The sequence below is a fragment of the Drosophila elegans genome, unplaced genomic scaffold, assembly GCF_018152505.1.
Source record: "Drosophila elegans isolate 14027-0461.03 unplaced genomic scaffold, ASM1815250v1 contig_149, whole genome shotgun sequence".
Classification (NCBI taxonomy): Eukaryota; Metazoa; Arthropoda; class Insecta; order Diptera; family Drosophilidae; genus Drosophila; species Drosophila elegans.
The window spans coordinates 8,555,155-8,578,420 of record NW_024545513.1 but is presented as its reverse complement, the minus strand read 5'-3'; the positions used below and the strand labels follow the sequence as shown (position 1 = coordinate 8,578,420).

The 23,266-nt window shown below is 40.8% G+C and overlaps 2 protein-coding genes across 5 annotated transcripts; both read right to left on the bottom strand.

Annotated features, from left to right (window-relative positions):
- Positions 1–1,036: 1,036 nt before the first annotated feature.
- On the bottom strand, positions 1,037–2,628 carry LOC108136459 (zinc finger protein 343). Of its 2 annotated transcripts, none has more exons than XM_017257648.2 (2): positions 2,081–2,628; positions 1,037–1,617 (listed from the first exon to the last, which is right to left on the bottom strand). In XM_017257648.2, exons 1-2 carry the CDS (start codon positions 2,559–2,561, stop codon positions 1,037–1,039), a joined length of 1,062 nt encoding a protein of 353 aa, XP_017113137.1. In that variant the 5' UTR covers positions 2,562–2,628. The 2 variants fall into 2 exon arrangements, with proteins under 2 accessions (XP_017113137.1, XP_017113138.1); XM_017257649.1 differs by having other exon boundaries at positions 1,132–1,613.
- A 2,587-nt stretch (positions 2,629–5,215) lies between these two features.
- LOC108136458 lies at positions 5,216–22,581 on the bottom strand. Of its 3 annotated transcripts, XR_001773966.2 has the most exons (12): positions 21,978–22,581; positions 15,669–15,905; positions 14,334–15,305; positions 14,177–14,273; positions 12,794–13,709; positions 11,867–12,394; positions 11,410–11,517; positions 9,829–10,122; positions 9,604–9,756; positions 7,972–9,051; positions 7,222–7,450; positions 5,216–5,996 (listed from the first exon to the last, which is right to left on the bottom strand). XR_001773966.2 is itself a non-coding variant. In XM_017257644.2 (11 exons), exons 3-11 carry the CDS (start codon positions 15,012–15,014, stop codon positions 7,390–7,392), a joined length of 3,918 nt encoding a protein of 1,305 aa, XP_017113133.1. In that variant the 5' UTR covers positions 15,015–15,305; positions 15,669–15,905; positions 21,978–22,581; the 3' UTR covers positions 5,216–7,389. The 3 variants fall into 3 exon arrangements, 2 of the variants coding, with proteins under 2 accessions (XP_017113133.1, XP_017113134.1); XM_017257644.2 differs by having other exon boundaries at positions 5,216–7,450; XM_017257645.2 differs by lacking the exon at positions 11,410–11,517 and having other exon boundaries at positions 5,216–7,450; positions 21,978–22,579.
- Between the last annotated feature and the right edge of the window lie 685 nt (positions 22,582–23,266).

The following is a 23,266-nucleotide window of genomic DNA, read 5'->3' as shown; positions in this document are numbered from 1 at the left end:
TTTTTGTTATTGCTACTAACTTTTGTTTATTGCACGCGCTTCAATAACTTACTGTATGCAAACACGGCTCGAAAATCAAGAAATCACTTAACGATATGCTGAATTAAATTATTTTGGGATCACCAGCACAAAAATCAGATAATACGTAACGAAAAAACAGGAAAAAAATAAACACACAGAATAATGTTTTTTGTATTTTGTGATAAATATTTGAGCGCGACGGTATATTATGGAGTTAACTTCGCGGAGATCGGCCGCACTGCCTTCCAAGCACCAGCAAGTTCCGTTCAAAACTGTCGTCGCAACGGTGTGGGCCAAGTTACTGTGCCCCTATCACAATCCACGATCCCAAATAACAATAACAAATAACAATAGCAGTAGCAGTACCGATCGTCGTAGCTCCGCGCTCTCCCACTCTCCCGCTCTCAGTGCTCTCTTCTGATCTGGGGCTGCTGCTGTGGGCCGGTTCAGCTGTTAACTAACAGAGATCGGATCCACTGTTAACTATTGGGGCCTACGGTACTGACTTCTCCATACCCTTCTAGAGTTAAAGGGTGCAATCGTCATTATAAATTACCCCTGGGCTCTAAGAAATTTACTAGGTTATTTTAAATTTAGGGGTAAGGTAATTCCCAACTAACAATATAAATGACTCTATGGATTTTTCAAGCTTGTTTCAATTCTTAACTTCATATAAACAGAAGCAGCAGTTTATTTGTTATTTTAAAAATTATTTTTTATTGTTTGTCTTTTGCTTGATATTATCAGTCAGTTTGAGGTAGTATTACTTTTGTCATAAGAATTATCTTAAATGTAATCTAAACGTACTTATGTAATTCGAGCTGATGTATTTTGAAGTGATAACTATTGTTAGTTTAAATGATTAAAGACTTATGATTCGGGGAAGTAAATAAAATTAAAATGTTTTGCACAGCTCTCTTAATTTTTAAAAAGTAACTTTAACTCTATTACGTTAACAGTCATAGAACCGAACATACCTTCAATGTCCGATCGATTGACTGTCTTCCTAATCCTTCTACGGATGCTTCTCGTTGACGTGCCGCTCGAGATCGATGGCCCGAAAGAAGGGCCACAGGCAGAGCTGGCAGACGAACTTGCCGTGCCCGTGGCCGCGATCCGTGGCCATGTGCTGGGTGAGATGGCAGCGCTGGGCGAAGCCCTTGCCGCAGGTGGGACACACATGCGGCCGATGGTCCAGGTGCTGGCTATTCACGTGCTTCTTCAGGTGATCGGCGGTGGCGAAGTCCGCCTGGCAAACGCTGCACACATGGGCGCGCAACAGCACGTGGACACGTTGCAGGTGGGACCGCAGGGCATCCCGGCTGCCATGGCTCTTGTCGCAGTAGCAGCAGTCCAGCGGACTCTTCTCGTGAATCCTCTCCAGGTGCCGCACCAAGCACAAGCTGCCCGAAAACCCGTTGGCGCAGAAGGGACACACAAAGACGTTCGGCTTCGTCTCATCCACAATGCACGACTCCTTGTCCAGGCCCATGGGCCAGCCGAAGGTGAGGTCGTCGTCCCAGTCAACGCTGGGCAGCAGATCCTCGAGATTCTCCTCCAGCATCTCCAGGTCCTCGGTTTCGTCGACCTGGCTGCCTGCCGCGATTAGGTTGGGATGGTCAATGAGGTATTATAGTTTAGTATTTAGGCGTGGTTTTTGAAAATAATATTAAATATTGTGATTAGAAAAATGAATAATATTTTGCGACAACTTTTAGGACATTCCGCTGAAGGCAATAACACACAAACCTTATAAGAATGTTGAACACAACTGGGGAAGCTAGATAACCTACTTGAATATTTAGTATAACTTTATCCTATAATTGAATTTAATATAATGATACAAATACAAACTAAGCTACCCTACTATTAGGGTATATCTATTTATTTAAACAATGCTAACTTATTGTTAAAGCTGAGAGCTAACAAAAATAGTGGTTAGAGCTATAGCTGCAAGAGACCTTCAGCTTATAGAGTCCCTAGGGTCCCTTATTGTATAACTTTAACCTAATCCTGATGTATTCCTTAATAGCAAATAAAATGATTTGGGTCGACCCACCTGTTTCGCTGGCCGTGGACTCCAGGAAGCGCAGGTGGTGCACCTCGTCGGCGTGCTCCTGCAGCTCCCGCATCCCGCTGAAGGTCTTCACGTCGCTGCAGTTGTCGGCGCACATGGCACAGTAGAAGAGCGACTGCTCGCCGTGCCAGCTGACCACATGGCGGTAAAGGAAGGTGGCCGATTTGTACCGCTTGGCGCACTGCAGGCACAGGAACTGGCCGTCGGTGTGCTTGCGCTGCCGGTGCCGCTCCAGCCGGGCCTCGTCGCCGTATAGCGTCAGGCAGTGGCAGCAGATGAACAGGCGCCGCAGCCTGGCCGCACACTGCTCCTCGTGCCGCTTGGTGGCCAGATGACGCGGGAATCCCGCCAAGCAGACGCCGCAGTGGTAGATCCGCTTCTGCACGGCCTTCTTTGCAGCCGGACGCAGGGCTCCGCGGTTGTCGGAGCCTGGCGGCTTCGGGCGGATGGCCACCGACTTCATGGATCAGCACAAATAGTTCTATTTCATTTAAATTTTATTTACCACAACAAACTCGCTGCTTATCGATATCGATAGAGGCCTGATATCGATCAACCGCAGGCAAGGCGCCTAAAAATACCAAAAGGCTAGACTTCTGTAGCCAAAAATACGGTCACTCTAACGGAAAGTTATCCAAGACTCGAACCCAATTAATCAGTTATTCAATATCACTAAAATTACTTACCAAAGCTTATAATTTTAAATAAAATAACCCTACTTTTGTGTAATATCCAATTTTTTTTTAAAGTAATCATTAAAAGAGTTTTAATTTAATGTATTAAGATATGTTATTTAATTTATAGTCACTAAAAAAGCGTCAGTAGTTACTTTTAAGTTCCAATGAAATAAAAAATCTGTATTTGAAGGATTTTAACCATGTTGAAGCTACACTTTCTGATCGAATCTAGTCGATAGGGTATAAAATTGTGGCTAACTGTATAATACAAACCCTATCTTGAGTAATTTATTACTTTGTCTATAGACGAAATCTGCTACATATTTTAATCTAGCTTTACAAATGTTTATAATGTTTCAAATATTTTAATTTAACAAAAAAAGCCAAAAACTAAACAAAAATTATAACTTTAAAGCAGATAAGTCGAGTATAAACTACAAAAGTTTTAGAAAACATATCCCATATCCTTGAGCGCATTAAAAATAAGATTTTCCGAATAAATAGAACCACACGTACATTTTCGTCACTTGAATATTTATTGTACTTCATTTAAATCATTTGTATTTGAATTTTTTTTACATACTTTTATGGTTTTTAATTTCATCAGCATAATTCAATAATATATATTTTTTGTATAGTATAATAATTTTATAACACGTTTTTCTGCACTGTGCAAATAATTTGTCCATCAACTTCTATTCAATTTGCGATTTTCCTTTTAGTTATTTGCGTGATGGAGTGTTGATATTCAATTTTCCTTGAATTCTTTAGTACAGTCTACATTAAATGGTTTTACATTTGATTTGTTTTACCGACTAACATTTTTGTTGTATATTCATTTTTTTTTTTTTTGGGTTTTTCTCAAAATAATTCATGTTTTTAACACTTTTGTAATAGTATAAGCTGTATACACTTATAGTAAATGACTTGAATACATAATAACAAACGCCTCGGTTACACTCTTCACAACTGTATTCATGACCCAGAATTTACATGGCGTTACTAAAAGCTCTGGAATCTTATGTATTAAGCATATTGTTTTGCGCATTCCTGTTCGCTAATCAGTGATATGAGCACTAATTATCCAGAAATTAAAGTAAATACTTGTAGGGCAAATGCCACCCACCTGTCGCGTGAAGTAGTACGTACTTATGTAATTCATTAAACATTAGTTATCGAATTATTTTCTGTTTTGTTTTTTTTTTTATTATCAAAATGACGCTGTGGCGGTTCAATCAATCCATCGGACCCTTTATGGCATTTTAGTTCTATGTTTACCCGGTACTCAAAGAAGCAAATATTGCACAACTAAAAACACATATTCAACATTCTTGGTTTATAATTCCAGCCACTGTCGGCTCAACTTTTATTTTTTACTTTAAAATGTTGTCCTAAGTTTACTCTAAGCATCAGAAATATATTTTTTCTTTTCAGAACCATTTTCTGAATTTTAGAAAGATATTTCTGAAATTTAGGAAGCATACTCTAAATTTAAATTTTTATTTAGAATTAATTTCTATAAAAAAATTAAAGTGGTTTTCAAAACATACAAATTGTACCCTAAAAAAATATATTTGAAAAATATTTTCCATTTATTTGACAAAAAACTTTTTTAATAACAAAATAAAAAATTGATTGAAAAACGAATGTATTTTAAATAAGGCAATTTAATTCAAAATTTTAAAAATTACGAACTTCTTATTTATGACGAATTTCTAATAACTAGGACGATTTTTTAAAGTGCAATAGGTTAGGAAATTTGTAAATGCACATCAAATGTTCATAAAATTAGCCATCGATTTTTAAAGCCACGAATTAACTCGGATAATTTATAATTGCCTAAGTCAACACATATAAAATCAGGTAACAATTGAATACGATCTAATAACAGGTAATTTTCATTAGCTAAACTTGTTGTGATATTATTAAATCAGTGAATGATTTGTAGTTTTTTGAGTACCGGGAAAAGTAAAGTAGACAGCCGCGCTTGTTTTATTTGTTAAAGGTTTCTGTTTCTGTTTTGTTTTTGTTTCTGTTTCATGTTTTTGTTTCGGCAAGGATCCCATAAATATGTATGGGAACACTTAGTATAAGCAAGTAGAAGATATTCACCATTGACTACTCAAAACATTCGGAACTTTTTCTTGCGATTTGCGTTAAAGTAATTCATATCTTGCCTGCATTTTAATTTTGTTGTAAACTCTTAATAAACTATTCTTGTTTGGCATATTTGACTTACAACAACGGTAATACAAAAAAGTAAATGTACATAAAAAACAACAACAATACAATTTTCCTCCGCATATTTACTACAACTTCTTTGGTGTTGTTCTAAAAGCTGCTATTATATTTTGACAACAATTTGGAACTATTGCTGCTGCTGATTTACTTTGTTATTTGATTTTTTTTTTGTATTTTTTTTTTTTAATTTTTTGTTGTATTTTTTTTTTTTTTTTTATGGTTTTAACTCTTTAATTGCTCGGCTCGCATTAAGCAAAGTTAACGGTGGTTTCATGTACATATTTTGTACGCACGCCCTACACTCGGCACATCGTCCCTATTTCTCTAAGTGTACGCCTCGTTTCGTAATATCTATGCAACATTTACTTGGATTTGCTTAGGTTTTCGGCATTTAACTCTCCATCTTCTTTGGTACATTTGGTACATATCGTTTTACAGTTTACAGTTTACAGTTTTTGTTTTGCTTTGTTAATTGAAGTAGTTGAAAAATGTTTTTTATTTGGTTTTTTTTGTTTTCTTTTATGTTTTGTTTTGTTTAGAAAGCACAAAGAGAATTCAGATATCCCATATAAAGATTGTTTACCAGCAAAACGGGTTTCGACAGTAAGTAGCTAATTCATATGCACAATGAAAATATAAATATACTTAGATTGTAATAGTTCTTCGATAAGTTATATCATCTTTCGATTCATATAAAGGTATTAGTCGCGAACAACCAGGATTTCATCTTAATTTGATTTTCTAATCATTTTGTTGTTTGTGTGTGTTCTGTGTGTGTGTTGTGTGTGTGTTGTGTGTGTTGTGTCTAAGGTAAAGACGTTCGAATGGAACAGTACTCTATGTGTAATTTGATCTTAAAGATGCGGGCCATGGCCATCACGGTTCAATCCCATCGATGTTGGCTTTGGGTTGTTAGTGTTCTATGTAGTACAGCATAGCTCGATTTCTGCGATTGTTTGGGCGGGCAGCTCAATACATTTCTAATCAAATAGAGAAAATTACTAGGTAGTCAGTAGGACAGTATATAGTTTAAAACGCACAAGTTAAGCGCGCAAGTCAGTTTGGATTTGAAATAATTTAGGGACCTTTTTTTTTTTGGTTTTTTGGCGACGTATCTATTACGTAAATGAGGGGATTTCTCATAAATAACTGAGATTTCCAACTGTGTGTTTCATTTGCACTGCACATTTGATTGGGGCTCGTGAGTTCTGGCATGTACCCGTGAAATGAAACGGATTTCACTCAAATAAAGCAAACTAGCTGCTGATGAAAAACAACTACTTGCGCAGCAACTTGTGCATTTAATGTACCCAAGGGACTTTTCGGTATAATTCATAGTGAGTATATGGGCCATTTCACATCTGGTTTAACGCTTTGTACTACCATTTAAATATGACAAGGGGCTTGCGGGTTGGCAAAGGGCAATATAAGTGTTCAAAACACATGATCATCACATTTTCAAATAGTATAGTTCTACTGACCGCCAATCGCATTTGGGTTTTCTAAACAAGAATTCGCCCTTTACCAGCCCCGACTCAATGCCCTTTAGGATTAATTTGCACAGTTTGGCTGGGATAAATATGACTTTTCTTGGCCAAGAATGAGCCATGGCCTATCGCTGACAAGTGTGCAAATTAAATATTTAACCTAAACTTTATCATACACATTTTGGGTCTATTATTCTCGATCTTGGCTATAACTTGCTGTGTTTAACTGTTTCGACTTTGAACGGGTCTCTATACAGATAGCTTTGATTAAAGTATGGAAAATGGTTTCTTATGCGCAGTAAGATCATATACATTGTATACATTAAAGTATGTCTGCCGCCGAATCTAAGCTCCGTATGTTTTTCCTTTTTTACAACTGATCAGAAGAAGGCGTTAGTTTTAACATTTCATTTGATTTCATTTGAGTAACCTCTGCCACTCTGTCGCCGTTTGTTTTTCGTAATTCTAATTAGCCACCTTAGCCACTTCGATTTGTAAATAAGTATGTACGTCTCTGTAGATAAAGTATATATATTTCCTTTTGTGTGTGTGTGTGTGTGTGTCATTCATAGACCGTTTTTCTGTTCTGTTAATTATAGATTGAAGTTTTCAGCAATAATCCCCCAACACTGTGCCTCGGAGTTTGGTGGAGTTTGAGTTTCAAGAACATGAGAAGCATTTAACATTTACATATACACTCGATTATTGAAATACTTACATTTACACATAATATGTTTGCATGTACGTATTATAATAGATACTCTGTATAATAAACTATCCAGCTACCCAGCTATTCAGCTATCCAGCTACCCAGGCCTTACTTCTTGTATGGCTTCTTCCTTTTCAGCAACTTGTTGACCACCGTTTTGAACAGATTTGGCTTTATTCATAAGTATCCCAGTGTGGCGTATGTCTTCACGAAGGTGCCATCGTTGGTGCTGACATTCCTGGCGAGGATTATGAAAAGTTAATAGGGGGGTAATACATACATGTAGTGATAACCTAATGCTTGATCTCATCTGAATCTCCCTTAACTCATGATTAGTTAAGTCTTGCAAATAATAGCAAAGCGAAAAGGACACGATTCTCACAAAAGTAGCGTTTTAGTGCCCGAAATATTCGGTTAAAATTAATGTCTTCCGTTAAGTCAAGACGCAAGCCGCGAATTCTTTAGAGCAAGGGGCTTGCTAATTTGTTTGTAAGTTGCGGATCATCTTATTTAAAAGAGTATATTTTTAACAATTGTTAAATAATAGACAACTATTCTATTTTAACATCCCACCCAGTGAACCCTACTCCACATAGTTACTTTATGAACTACATGAGCTTATCTAATTTCTAAAGAATCAAGTATAAGAGCTATGATCCATAAGAGTCATGAGTTAAAGGAGGTCGCGTTTAGATCAGGTTAGTTGGCCATCAGCTGAACCTATTCATGACTTGAAAAACCTAGTTACTAAATACTAACTCGTCTTCCCAGGGACACACTGCATTGTGATCGGCAGCATCCATACTGCTGCTGCCGCCAGCCTTGTCCTTTTCGTCCTGCGAGCTGAGCTTTTTGTTCTCCGAGTTGCGCTTCTTGCGACGCTTGCGCGCCTCCTCGTTGCTGGATGTGGGCGTGGCCGTGGCCGAGGCCGAGGTCGTGCTGACCACCACCATTTCCCGACTGCTAGTGGCGGTGGGTGGCGGTTCGCATGGTTCGCATGGCTCACATGGCTCACATGGCTCATCGTCCACCGTGTCCACGTCGAGTTCGGCCAGGGGCGCCATGGAGGGAGCCGGGGTGGGTGCTGGCGGTATGTAGCCAACGTCTATGCTGTCAAAGTCGTCCACTGCGTCCTTGGTGTCGCCGCCGAACTGCAGCCCCTCCTGGTACTCGTCGGTGGTGGGTGAGAGCTCGTCCAGGATCGGCGGTTCCATCTCGACGAGCTTTTCGGCTTCTGCTTCTGCTACTGCTGCTGCTGCTGCTTCTGTCTCTTCCGCCAACACGGCATCCTCGGTGGTCTGTGCTCGATCCTGGCCTGGATCGGCTGCTGCTCCTGCTGCTGCTGTCGGCCCGAAATTTACTTCCAGCTCCAGGACTTTGATGGTGGGCGGAGTTCCTGCTTCGATCTGTTCGATCAGTTCGATCTGGACCTCCTTGACCGCGGCCTGGGCCTCGTTCGGTTGGGTTTGCGGCGGCGTGTCCAGGGCCTGGTCTGTCAAACCCATGGCCATCGCCGGCACCGTGCTCTCTTCGGGCGGCGGCGTGACCTTGGTTATGGGCGGCGGGGTCTGCGTGGGGGTGGGCACTACCAGCAGCGGCAACTCCGTGGTCGAGGACCCGCCCAGTGACAGCTTGTTGAGCTCCTCCAGCTCCAGTTCGGCATCCGCATCCGCATCCGCATCGGGATCTGAGCCCGACGGCGGATCCTTGGCGATGGCACTGCCGCTGCCGTAGACGGCACTGCGAGCCTGCAGCGGCGCTGTGGAGCTGCTGCTGGTGACCACTGTGGGCGAGGATGTCGTCGTGGGAGTGTGGCCTAGCTGGAAGTCCGGAGTACGGCTGCAAAGGCACACATTATCAGATATAGCCTACTAGGGTAGAAGCCTTACACTAATAAGTAACTGTTGTTAACTCAAGTAAACTCCCTTTGATGTTCATTGATTGGGGTTTTTAGTTTTTTTTTTTCAGTAGGGAAATACTAAATTTTTTTCTCAATAGGTTATTTGACTATTTTTTGAATGAAAAATAAATATTTAATAATAATTGATTGAAATGAAAGCCCTATTATATATTTAATATGCATTGTAATATTAAATATAAAAAATACAACACAAAATATTTCGATACAAATCTTTCAATACAAATATTCTTATGTTTTGTATTTCATATTATGATTTTATATATTAAATTAATGTTTTCAATCGTATATTTTTTTTGTTGATTTCAATATTTGAAATCATTAATTAATTGTTAATCTAATATATTTTGCGTCTAATTGATTCTAATTGATTCACTAAGATATACAGCTCTGAATGAGAAGCAAAACTATCTATTGCAATGTGAAACTTTGGTTTGAATATTATTTTTGTTTAATTTGTGTGGAAGACTTACCTGGGAGTAAATGAGACTGATGCCCGACGCTGCTCTGAAAAGTTGGGAATCAGACGCTTAATGCCTGCTTCGCCACTGTCCACGGTGTTCTGATGGCGAATGCCCAAATTGCGCTGCATTCGGTCATTTACGTCGCTGTTGTCCGAGGAAGTGCTGCGCATAAAATGTAATTACTTGCTGGCGGAACTTCCGGTGCTGCCGGTGCTTCCGGTTCGGAGCCCCTACCTATTCAACCGCTGTGGCTGCACGGCGGCACTTGAGATCTTCGACGACGATCCTCCTCCTCCTCCTGCTCCACCTCCTCCTGCAACGAGGGCAGGAGTAGGTTCTATGGCACTGTCCACATCCCAGGGACACACCGATAGCTTCACCTGTGTCGCCGGCGGAGGGGGATCTGGCTCGGCTGGCTCGTCCCAGGGGCAAACGGCGCTGCTGGACGCCGCCGCCATCACCAGAGCTGTGGACGACGACGTGGACTCCGTGGGCTCCAGGGCGGTGGTCTTCGTCTTTGGCGTTTCTCTGCGGGTCAATATACACACACACACACATTATGGCAGTTTCCCCAAGCCATGCTCATCCATACACTTAGACGGTGGTTAAAAGGAATGCTGGTGTTCAACACGTAGACTTACATCTATGCATATGTACAATTGGTAACAGAAAAGGGTTAAGAGGCGCATTGGGAAGAAGCATCCGGAACCATGGTTTTTTTTTTTTTTTTTTTTTTTTTGGACGAAATAGTACAAAACACACAATATAACAACAGCAAACATTCGAGCATAGGAACGTGAACGTTAGAAACTATGTATATGTTCGGAGACAGTTGATGAAGTCAAGAAAAGAGGCGAGGCAAACAGGATCGCAGCAGTGAAAGTGGTCACACATAGAATAACCGAGGGCAACAAGGAACACGCTCGACAGATCAAACAGGAAACGACAGGTGGGAAGGGTAAAGTCGAGGGTCCGACCTTTTAGATACCCGGTACTCGATTCAGTTTACACTGCCCAAGTTAAAGCTAACTCTCATTTATAATTATTAATTATATCTTTGAAACAAAATTCAAACTTCTAGAGAAGGGTGGTTCTACAGATATCACTTAGTTTTTGAAATAATTTATAAAGGTGCTTTAAAGTATGAAACAAAATAATAGACGCGTTGTCGTCTGCACTAAAAATACATTGAATATTTATATTGCATACTTTTTAGCGCCTTTAAAAGTGATTTCAAAAAAACAAAGTGAATCTGCAGCACCCCCATATATTATTTATGTGTTAAAAGTAGAAAAAAAAGAAAAAACACCGAAGTACCGGGTTAAGTAAAGGATTTGCGGTGAAGTTACACAACAAGTAAATTTTCACAAGAATTTCCTTTCGCCCATTCCACCAGCAATTGAATGACATAACTCTCATACTGAACATAACTGTTTAAAAACTCCAGTTACTGTAATAAATTATGTTGCTTGGGGTAGAACAATATTCATTGTAATTTTTTTTTGGTAACTAAAGATTTAGACAATTCAACTGTTTACCTTTTTTTATTTTTATTATTTTTCTTATTTGTTATAAATTTAAATCAATCAATCAATCGAAATTGGGTAGAAAAGGCGACAAGGTTGAAAGAAACGGAGGGTAAAAAACGTAAATATCAAATGGTTGGGACTGGGCCAAAGATCGAACGATGGAAACAAAAACAAAAACAAATGGAAGGAAAGCAAAAAACTAGCAATACATTTTTGAGGATTGAAAAGATTGTAGTTGGTAGAGGTGGTAAGCGTTTCGCAAAACCAATCAATAAACATGTCTTACGGAAGTGCCTGCAAACTACTTTCGCGATTCCCGTAAGCCGCATAGATCCCAATATCCATGATCGCCATGTGGCGCTGTGGCATATCGCCTCGATAAATTGAATCGCTACTGCGGTGCGTGTGTGACGTATGATGTACATGATATATAGTAATCAAATCAAATCAAATCAATTGTTATTGTATCAATTGTTCAACTGGGTATCAAATTTCATTGTTGTTTGTTGTTTTCGCTTCAAAATGTCTCGTGCGCATTGTGAGAGATTGAGTAAATTGCAATGAAAAACCGAAAATAAAAACGATGTTTTTTTTTTTTTTTTTTTTTAGCTTGGCTCTTTCACTTTCAGGCAAATCAAAACTTTGCGAAAAATCAGCAAAAAATTAGCTCGCTCCAAAATATGAAATCAAATATGTATAATATTGAAGCACCTGCGAGAGATCGGCATGAGATGTGCACTTACCTGAAGGGGATTTCGCTGAGATTGCTCTGGGAATGAGAGTGCGGTACCTTGGAGCCGGCATCCTTGTTCACCCCGATGACGGCCAGTTCGTGGGCCGATCCGGTGAGGCTGCGATCGCTGCCACGTCGCCTGGACAGATTACCGGGCGACGGGGCCTGCATCATGGAGCTGCTGCCGGAGGTGCCGCCGCCGCCGACGCCGCCACCGCCACCAGATCCCTTAGCCGCATCCCCCAGATTTGGCTGGCTGCTCAAAGCGGCTGTCATTTTCTTCTTCGCCCCGCTGACGCCGCCAAAGTTGAAGAAGCGCTTCTTGTACGACGGCTGGATGCCGGTGTCCAGCAGGCGCTTGTAGTGCTCCGATCGTATGAACCGGGGATAGCAGTCCTTCTTCAGCAGCAGCATGTATATGTGCTCCGACGCCGAATCGAACGTGAACCGCGATGGATTCTTCAGGCCGCGCAGCACGCTCTCCATTGTCTTGCCGTCAATGTTTATCTCGCAGGGTGCTCCCGGCTTCAAAAACTCCCTGCAATATGTAGACACACATTAATATATTGGGTAATATAACAAAAAAAAAACACTGCAACACGGCAAAGGTAACTGCAATTTGTATTTAAGATTCCAAAAGCTTTTATCGAATTTGGCTTATTACGCTTTTAAAAGTGAATAAAAAAAGGCTTTCTCTTAAACCTGTATAAATTATATTAGTGTTTGGTATTAACATACCAAATAAGGTTTGGTATATTTTGTTTTGCATGTTTTTAAATGATGTCTTGGCAATTTCTACATTGAATCCTTACATCGCTTTCAAAAGAAAATGCGAGCTAAGCCAAAATTAGAACTCTCGGAATCCGAAAGTCAAAAAAAGCGGTTACAAAAAAAACCTAATAATGTGGCAGAGTGTAATGATGAAATGGTTACGCACTCGTAGATTTCGTTGACCTTTCGCGCCACTTGGGAGTGAGCGGATCGGCGCAAGCGATTGACAGCTATCCAGAAGCGGATGTTCTCGTGCGAGTACTCCTTCTCCAGGAAGCCGGTGAACTCCTGCAGGCCAGTGGGATCGGAGACGAGCTCCTCGATGGAAATGGCCCAGCGCTTCACCCGCTTCTCCGTGGGAATGTCCACGAAGGTGTTGTTCAGCTGCCAGAAGGTGATGTCCTCGGTGACCCACGGATTGGAGGGCAGTGCCGGCTGCAGAAAGAAGTCGTATTCGGTGAAGGTCTCCGAATAGCAGACGAGCGACTCGCACGCCTGCGACATCTTCATCCGCGTCCGATTGAGCGACTTGCTCAAGTAGTCAACGTCGCGCTGCATGTCATCGACAGTCTTTTTCTTGTTGGGCTTGAGGCCCTGACGATCGCGCGAAGGCACTGGACACGGCTCCAGCGGAGTGAACTGGCCAGGCGGTGGACGGTGAACCCTCCAGTAGGCTCGTTCCTGCGAGTCCCCCACAATCTTGTCGCCCTTCTTGCGCTCCTTGGCCAAACGCACCTGCTCCTCGGCCTGCATCGAGATGAAGTCCCACTTGCCCTTCAGGTTCTTGTGCAGCGAGGCCAGCGCCTCGGCCTCGTAGTCCTCCAGGGCGTGGCGCTGCTTGTTCCGCAGCGAGCGCTTGGCCAGGTAGATGGCGTACTCCACGTTGTCCGGCGCCTTGTGCTGCCAGGGCCAGTAGTAGGGCGTCTGGAACCGGTACAGCGACGAGTCGTCCTTCACCGTCAGCGTCTTTGAGTCGTTCACCGGAAAGAAGTAGCCGTGCAGACACAGCTGGTTGGCAATGTTCAGGGCCTCCGACTCCTCGATTTGCAGGCGGTCCATCAGCCATTCAATCAAATCGTACCCTGAAAGGCCAGGCGAAATATCTATGAGTAATATGCTATCAAGTGCTCTTGTATATACGACAGCTTTCTCCTGATTTATTTTGCTTTTGCAAAAAGTAATTAAATAAATAAGATACTTTCATATAAAATCTTGTTTTTTTCTTTTTTTTTTACTACCTGCACATTTTTTCTTATTCGTTGGAAACTTATAACTCATAAATCGCGAATTCTTCAGCACTTTATGGTCATAAAACCAGCTCGATCTGGAGGTTGTTCAGTAGCTAAGCTGAAGACCTACTTGTATTCCATTCAATTGCAAAAAGTATTTATACAAAGAAGTATTTGCAAAATTAAAATAAATTTAGCTTGAAAAATATGAATCGCGAATTCTTAAGCCAATATGTTCAAACCAATCGAATAACGTTCTAATTAGAGTATAACCAAATCGATCTGAAGGTTTCCGGAAATCTAAGTAGTAGACAACCTACCCATAAACGCATATGGTATGGATGTGAGGAACATTTTCTGTTGCCGCACGGGCACCCCATGTTCCTGATCCTGCATCTCGCGCACCAGCATTTCCATCTGTGTGTAGAAAAAATGAATATTATATAGACCATTGGGATTCGCAATCAGTTGACCCACCTTATCGAAGGCCATAGGTCGCGATAGCTTCTCGATGGCCTGCTGCGGATGGGCACTGCCGCCACTGGAGCCGATGAGTCCACCGGCGGATCCAGTGCCGGAAATGGAGCCGTGATGTTGCGTCTGTGGCGCTGCAGTGCTCGCTGCCGTGGGCGCCGGATGCGGTTGCGTTGGCTGGAGTTGTGGCGGATGCGGATGCTGGTGCTGGTGCTGGTGGTGGTGCTGCAAGTGGTGGTGCCCCACCGAGCTGCCGCTAAAGGCAGTGGCCGCCTGGGTGGTGGCCGAAATGGCCGTGGCGGTGGAGGCCAGAGCGGGACTGCTGCCGCTGTTGGCATTCCCGCTACTGCTGCTCGTGGCCATGGCCACTGTGGCATTGTTGTTGCCTCCTCCTCCTCCTCCTCCTCCTCCTGCTCCACCTCCTCCTCCACCTCCGGCGGAGGGAGACAACTGTTGCATGGCCTGGAGATTGGCATGCGGCTGGAGACTCAGACTAGTTGGCTTGCTGGGCAGCAGGGACGTGGCCGGTGGCTGCGGACTGGTCGCACTGCTGGTTACCCCCGGTGCTGTGGGTGCGGTTGCGGGTGCCGATACCACCACGGGAACGAGGGCAGCCGACTGATTCTGATGCCGGAGCACCAGCTGCCTATCCCTGTCCGGCGGCACTCCGCCCGGTGGTTCCATGACCGCTGTGCCCTCCTGTTCTCCTCCTCCTCCTCCTCCTCCTCCTGCTCGTCAATGAATCTCTGGTACCAGTTTGTGGGTATGATGGTTGTTCTATATACTCAAGAGTTGCTTTCTCCGGAAGTTGGCTTTCATTTACGCGCTCTCCCGTAAATAGCTGCAAATAGCTGTTCGCTTCATGATAACCGCCAAATGAGTTATTCGGTGAAAGTGTCCTATAACTATTTCTGTACTTAATTCTCGGTTGCAGTTATCCGAATTCCATCATGTCCTTGTGTATGGAAATATTTGCTGAAACAAATTTGCAAATTCAAGCTAAAATGCTTAAAGAGTTCACACAAATAAATACATACATATATTGCGAAAGTTTCGCATGTAAGCACATTTTAAAAATAAGGCAATGCTCTTTCATTGACAAATAGTGATTCCAAGAAAAATTGCTTTCATTGGCATTTACTCTTTGAATCAAAGCTAAATTAAATTCGTTTTCATTAGAATTACTGGGTGATGTCAACACATGTCACAAAGTAGCCATGGACCACCTCGAAAGCTAATGAAAAATCATTCCATAGACTGAAAGGCTTTTTTTAAAGCCCCTTAAATATTGTATAGCTATAGCTGTGTATTTTGTTAACTCTTAAATGGCAAACTTACAATGTTTCATGATTCGGTCGGGTTGGCTGCTCCTTTGCTTCCGTCGCAGGCGAAGCCCTTCTCGTCCAGCTTCCTTTAGTTTAGCACCCTCCGCAAGATGTTGGGAAGATGTTTGAATGGATTGTTCCTTCTTTTGTCCATATATAGCACGCTTTCATGGCCTCCAAGTGTCGGTTGTTCATCAGCGGTCAGCAGGTCTTTAAAGGTGGAGTGTGCAGGTGAAGACCTACAAAAAGGCTAAGAGCCGAATGCAAAAGTTTATCAATTTAAATGCACTACCTCTTATTACGCATCTTGTTTTTAATCATGTTTGCCTGACTAGTTAAACAATTTGGCTTCAACGTTCGTTTTTTCATTTGTATTTAACTCAAAAGCAAATAATTTTATCTTCCAGTTTCGGCGGAAAGAGGGGTTGATGCGCCGAAAACAAATAGTTTAGATTCCAGGAAAGCTTGCAAGGGGATTTTTAATTTAATAAGGGAGAGTGAAAATGCAGTTAACATTTTTCAACGCTAAGGGGCGCATTTTTGACCTTTTCAATTTTGTATTTTCTGATGTGAACAATGTAAGTTAATATCAACAGTATCGTGTATATCGTTTGGGTTTCAACAAAATTTCACGAAAATCCAAAGTCAAATGAAGCTTCGGACTAAATTTACGAGAATATAGAACGCAAAAGGATAAATATTCAAGTGAAAAGGATAAACAGAGTGAAAATATTTTTTTTAAATTTTAAAGTTGTTTTATATGAAAAGGTAATACTTAGTATTTTAGTATACAAATTGGACTAGAGCAGCAAGGTTTTTTATAGCTTATACTTCAATTTTTCCTACAACCATTATAGTAGACAGTATTTTTTGGATTAAATAGAGTTAAATAGCTTCCAGGGTATTAAACGTTTTGCTTGCTTGAAGTTTGCTTGCTTTCTCGTTATTTGTTTGTGCGTGCCCACCGCGAACTTGTGTAACCATTTTGTCATTAACACACGCACTTTGCCCTATCGACCTCTTTCCGCTCCAGTCAAGTATAAGAATAAGTTGCGTGCGACTGCGATGTGGCAGCTTTACTGGGCCGGGGCGTCCTTTAATGACAGCATTTAAAAATAACAAAGACTGAAAGGCTGAAATTGGCAGAAATAAGGGCTTTGACACCAATACGGCCCTATAAATTGCAGTGAACAACGCCCCTAACAACTACGTAATAGTGCTCTATAGTGCTCCATAGTGCAAGGGGATTTGTGGGTTTAGGATCCTGCTCGATGGTTAGATATTGGTTATTTCCAAGTTCGAAATAGAATTTTTAAAGCAAAACTCCCGCTGAGTGGCCCCCATCGCAGGGCAATCCAATCCAATCAATAGTGCACTCTATCCACGCCGCTTTTCCGCTTTTCCACTTTTCCGCATCGCATCGATTCATTTGTCAATCAAACGGAGCTGGGGTCGCATGGAAAGCATTAGAAGAGGCACCTTGCGCAAAGACTTTTTGCTTCTAGCAAATTAGAAAGGATTTAATTGAATTATGTAATATGTGCGCTGTGTGCGTACTTAGCGAAGGCGAAGGCGAAGGCAAACCACTCAACGGACTGGACAGAGTGCACGTACTCGTAAATACATTTGCATACACCAATTTACTGGGAAACCGTGGGAGGTCTTTCCGGAAAATGTGGACCTTTAAAATTGATTATCTTGTCGTTCCGCAAAATACATACTTCCAAGTAACAGTTATTTTGTCTTATGTAAGATCAGGTTAAGCAAAAACTGTTACCGAAGCAAATATTATTATCTTTTTAATTAAAGAACTTCATAACAAAACAAAAAAGTATAAACACTTTCCACAACCATCTAACCAAAATTCAGAGTTAGTACCTAGATACTTATTTCTACGTACCTACGAAACAAAATGTTGTACTTTTTCCATAGTCGCTTAAACATAAATGTGGCTAACTTTTACCTTAAATAAGTATTGATTTTTGTGTTACTTAAAAAAGGTAAACTAGGAATTTAGCTACTAAAATATTTATATTTTTTTTTGTTTTCGAAATTGTATATTGATTGCACCGCACATGCTCGTTATAATTATAATCCTTTTTTTTTAATCTCTCATAATCGGAAATAGTTACGAGTACCTATAAAAAAATGACATAATTTAATTGCAGATTCGAGTAAAGCTTGTCCACTAACAGGTAAGTTTGTTGTACCTTTTTTGTACCATTTACTTTACTTAAATACCTTGTACCTTAGGTCCAAAAAACAAGTACCCTTCCCAACACTGCCAACAATAATGGTATTTAAATGGGTTTACGGATTTCCTGTGCCAGACTATCTAAAACTACACTTTTCGGATTGCCATATTTAATTTGTTTGACGAAATTTGCTGTTCCAATTTTGATAAGTAGCGCTGGGCTTTGTTCAAGCTGCTCCCGATACGTTTTCAGTAAAACCACCCACCGTCCACCTCCCACACTGCCCCACACCCCACTCGAACGTCCTTTGACGCCCCCTGCGTTGCCCACTTTTACTCTCTTTTAAATGTGACTTTTGTCATGCATTTGTCGCAGGCGGCTGCCCTTGCCGTTGTCGTCGTTACTGGGCCGGAAGTTGGTTTCAAACTGTTGGCAAATGAGTTTCCGTTTGCGAGGGAGGTTTCCTGCCTTCGTTCGTTATTGTTGTTGTTGTTGTTGTTGTTGTTGACTCTTTGGCTGCCCTTAGGTTTTTTTTTCCCCAGTTCATCGGCTGTTACATACTCACACAGAAGTTTATTAATTTGCTGCATATCGGTTTTGTCCACATTTTATTATTATATATGTATGAGTTTAAAGTATAGCTTTTCAGTTCCTACTATATTTTATTTATTGATGAAGTTTTCAACCAACGAGCCCGCCCATCCATATTGCTTTGTCTGAATTCTGACCTTTATAATTCGGCAATGAGACTTTTATTCAAGTTTTGCAACAGACCTGATAAATTGCCTAAAAACAATAAACAAATATACGTTCCGTTTGCTTGTCTACACCTGTGGACCTCTTAATAACTGACTAAACAAATAAATAAAGACTTAATGAGCTGGACGCTATGCATAGCAATTATTGGAGCAGAGAGTTTGCCGTTTTACAGATTTATTCCACTTGTCACTGTGCCATGACCTCATATAAATAAGTATCATAAGCATCATCTTCATGTAATCTTAGCCAACTTAAGGAACGGGTAAACAAGGTAAGTCGGAATTAACTATGAAAAAGTACCATTTTCTTTTAGTCCTAAGTCACACACACAACACACACACAACACAGCACATAGCACACAGCTAGGCATGCGATGCAAATCGACATTTAGCTGTGAGGCCTACAATACTGTGTATTCCGAACACCGAACACCGAACACCGAATACTGAGAACTGAGAACTTAGAACTGAGAACTGAGGTAGGTTCGTGGTAGGAGCTTATCTTTGCATTGATATTGATTACCATCCAGTGCAATGCAGTGGGCACGGCGTAGTTGATGCGATTACAGCTGGCTGCTGTGCCGTGCTCTTGAGTTGCCATAAGCGGGGGGCTTTGTTAAAGGATTACTTTAAGATGCCCCATTGTTTACGTTCTTTTGAGGATTTAATCCTCCCACACATTACTTTGGTCAAGGCCACCGAAACACTGACGCCACCGCAACGAAACGCATAGCATCGCATCGCATAGCATCGCATCGCATCGCATCGCAACGCCCACCTTGTTCTTCCAAGTGCACCAGTGCACTAAAACAATGCTGGAACGTTCTCCTAATAACCGATTAATTAGGCCATTTAGTCGTTAATCTCTGAACTACTTGGATAACAAATGAGGAGATACTGTCAGGTTAAATTGATGTTTGCATACATTTTGTGTGCCTATTTAAGTAAGTGCGTTGTTGAAACTACATATTATATTGAAACTTTTAACAATACAAAAAGATATGCCCTAAATCTTGTATCAAAAATATCATCATAGCGTTATGTGAAATATTTTTCGTTTTACTGCAAACTGTGTTTTCTACTATAGGGGTCATAGCTAAGCACCTATTTCGAGCTTTGATAAGAAATTAATTTACACTTATATATACAAAATCTATAATAAAAACTTGTTGATTAATATTGTTTTCAAAGCCTTTAAGTTTCGGATATTTATTTAAAACGATGCTATATAAGAATACAGCTTCAAAGTTTTTAACTTCTCGTGGTGCATATAATGAAATTTCCTTAAAGAAACTAAATTTCAGAGATTTTTAAGTGATTTCAAATACACAAAATATATATATTTCGAATTTCAGCCGATACAATTTTGGGGAAGAAGTTTAGAAACCCACTTGTCATATGATATGGGCGGCAGGGCACTATTTTAGTGAACACGGCTGTCTACACATGAATATGTAGTGGCGATCGCACCACCGCCTTCCATCATTATCCGGCTGAGTAATTACGCCGTAAATGCGAAAATAACAGTGTGCAGCGTACACTTGGGCATCAACACTTTCAAGTTTGTATTTGGAATGTACACTTGCCGCTGAAACCAAATTTGTTTGTACTCTTCCGATTTGGATATCATTTAAAAGGGCTGTGCCATCAAACATATTGCTTATATTTCAAAAGCATAGTTCAGATCTTCATAAGCAACTGTCTAAACCGTAAATAATAAAAGTAATGTACCTCGACAACATATTTCAGTAATATAGCGTGAAGTTTTGGCATTCGTCTGGGATTTAACTTAAAATAAAGAGCAGTTCATAGTTCGACTAGACGTCTAAATGATTTTACCAGGAGAGAGTAATTGGCTGTTTCCTATAACTTATGACTACGCACATCATGCACTCACACAACTCAGAATCTGTTCAAAAATATTTCACGTGCGTACAAAGAAGAAAAGATAAACAATACCCGATGTGGATCAGAGTGGGATATGGCTAAAAGAAGCGCTACGGGAATGTGATGAGAATCGTTGCTAAAAGTCGAAAATGTCAATGGGAGCAGGGCAATATGAATTTTTTAGGTGGTATATAAAATAAGAAATGTTAGATTTTATAATCTAAACAAACCATGTAAAAAAATGTTTAATAATTTTATAGATATAAACTAGAGGTTTATATACATATGTAAATGTCAAAAAGACGATTGACCAATTTGCAGATCCACACAGATTAACATATATTTATATACAGAGATCAAATCAAGTTTCTACTTTACTCTCAAAGAGGATACTCAAACAAAGAATTTTAAAATATCCTTCAAAATAAATTATTAACTGCAGCTTAGTGTTAAATAATGATGATCATGTTAACAGGGCTCCACTGCAGATCGAGTCAATAAACATACCGAACTAAAAGAAGGTTTATTAAAGCTTCTTAGATTTGAACCTTCGAGACCAGCTGTCTCTTGAAATCCTTAACGCAGGTTTGTTTGATTTCAACTGACGTAAGCCGAAAATCTTTGGCACCATTGACGAGGCTCCACTGTAGATCGAGTCAACAAACATACCGCCGCTCAATTTTACAGACTTTCTGGCCAACTAACACCACTGTCGAAGGGGCAAACGAATACAAGCTAATAAACTAAAACGGTACAGTATCAGAGAAAGTATGCCTACAGGAGGACTATATGTGTGTTTGTGTGCGGTTGCGGGTGCCCTTTGCATGTGTGTGTGTGTGTGTGGGCGAAAAGAGAGCTTTGATAGGCGCAAAGATAGCACACACACACACTCTCTCTATGGAGGGGGCGTAATTGATGATGATTTTGAGAGGGTGTGCGTTTGTGTGCAACAACAATATCAACAACCAGCACAACAACAAAGGCAGAAAACTTTGCGCAAAACAGTTACTTCACATTGGAAGTTACAGTGGGCCTAATGTTCTTTTAGCTTTGTTTTTTGACTCTCAGACGATTCGAAATTGAGTTTGCAATAATATACAATAAACAAAATCACCATGTACACACATTTCCGTACTTTTATACAACTGTATGTATGGATGTACATATTTATATCCAGTGGGCAATTAAATATTTACGTCCACCGAGCAGCTGGTTCGCAACTTCTCCCGGAACTCTCACTCTCTTCTTCTTCTCCACACCATATTGTGTGTTGGTGTGCACACACACGCAAAGACACACGCACACACACACAAAAGCGTCTGGGTCAAGTGAAAATGTATTATTTGGCACTTTTCATATTTTCCACTAGCAGATAGCTCGACTTTTTCTCTTCATATTTTGCACATTTTCACTGTCAATGTTAACATAACTAACGGTGTTCGCACTTTCGCACACAAACAAATACATTTTTTTTTTTGCTACCTTATTGCGCTGCCTTTCCTTCGTTTTCGCCTTTCCTTTTCGTTTCTGTGGCCTTCTCCTTCGGGGACTCTCGCGATTTTCTAAAAAAAAATCGTTTCTGCGTATTCCCTTTCGTTGCACAGCACTCTCACCGAAATTGATGGAAAAAATATGAAAAAATCTCACTGAAAAAAAAATGCAAATGCAAATGCATCTTTTCTAATGCACCACTACCACTCTATATTGATTGGACTGCGAAAATGAAGTGTTTAGAGGTGTTCTAGCTGGGGTTTCTTGTTATTCCGCCCCACCAGTTATGTTTCCATGTTGCTCGATTCGATTCCCTGAACTCAAAAAAACACCGTCAGCGCGAGCAAACGACGCACGCACGACAAGGACGTCCGCAGCACACGGTACTTTGAGCCAATGTCCGCGTGTAGGAAAATGGAAAATGGATTTTCCTGCGCCAGCAGCAGAAGTTTTCGAGCAGCGACGAGAGAGTGGCGACGACGGCGAAAGAGTGCCGACGAGAGAGTGGCGCCAAGCAAGAGAGCAAGTTTTCGCCAGCGCGCACTTGGGTGGAAAAGCTGCGGTCAGCCCTAGAGCATCGCGGCCCGCTGGAAAGCGATAGAGCTCGAATTTTGGCACTGGAAGAAGAAAATTTTCGCCCATCCCTATGGCGACTGATGTACTCGCTACAATACTTCCGGCGAGTTATAGCCTATCCTTTAACTTGGCCGTTGAAAATTTGAATGCCGCATTTTTAAACTACGCATATGTAAATGTATAAGAAGTGATAATACTTCTTATTTCATTCCCGGCGATTTGATAAAATTCCTTAACCACAGAATTTGGTTATTAAAATTGTGATCATACCTGGAAAAAACAAGATTTATGCGAAACACGTCTGTGAACTTTAAATACATTTGCAAGTTCACCGCTCTTTACTACACCCTCTGCAATCTATCACAAGTTATATCTCTAAAATAAAAAAAAACATGTTGACATCTCTATGTTATCTCTAAAGTTAGAGTCAATTTATAGCGAATATTGTTCTCGTTTCTTTACTCCTGGCCATTTGCTACATATTTCAAACTTTGACCGTTGACAATTTGAAAAGTGCTGATATAGGGAAATTCATCTTTTTAATGGAATGTACGCACAAAGTTGGTAACCAAATTAATTTCAAGCTCTGTTCTTTCATAATGATTGTTTTTTGGGCCAAGTCAAGTAGTAGAAAATGGTTTTATTCTTTTGAAAACACAGCAAAATAAGAAAAAAGAAGCGACCATCAAGAGTTGGGAGTAATG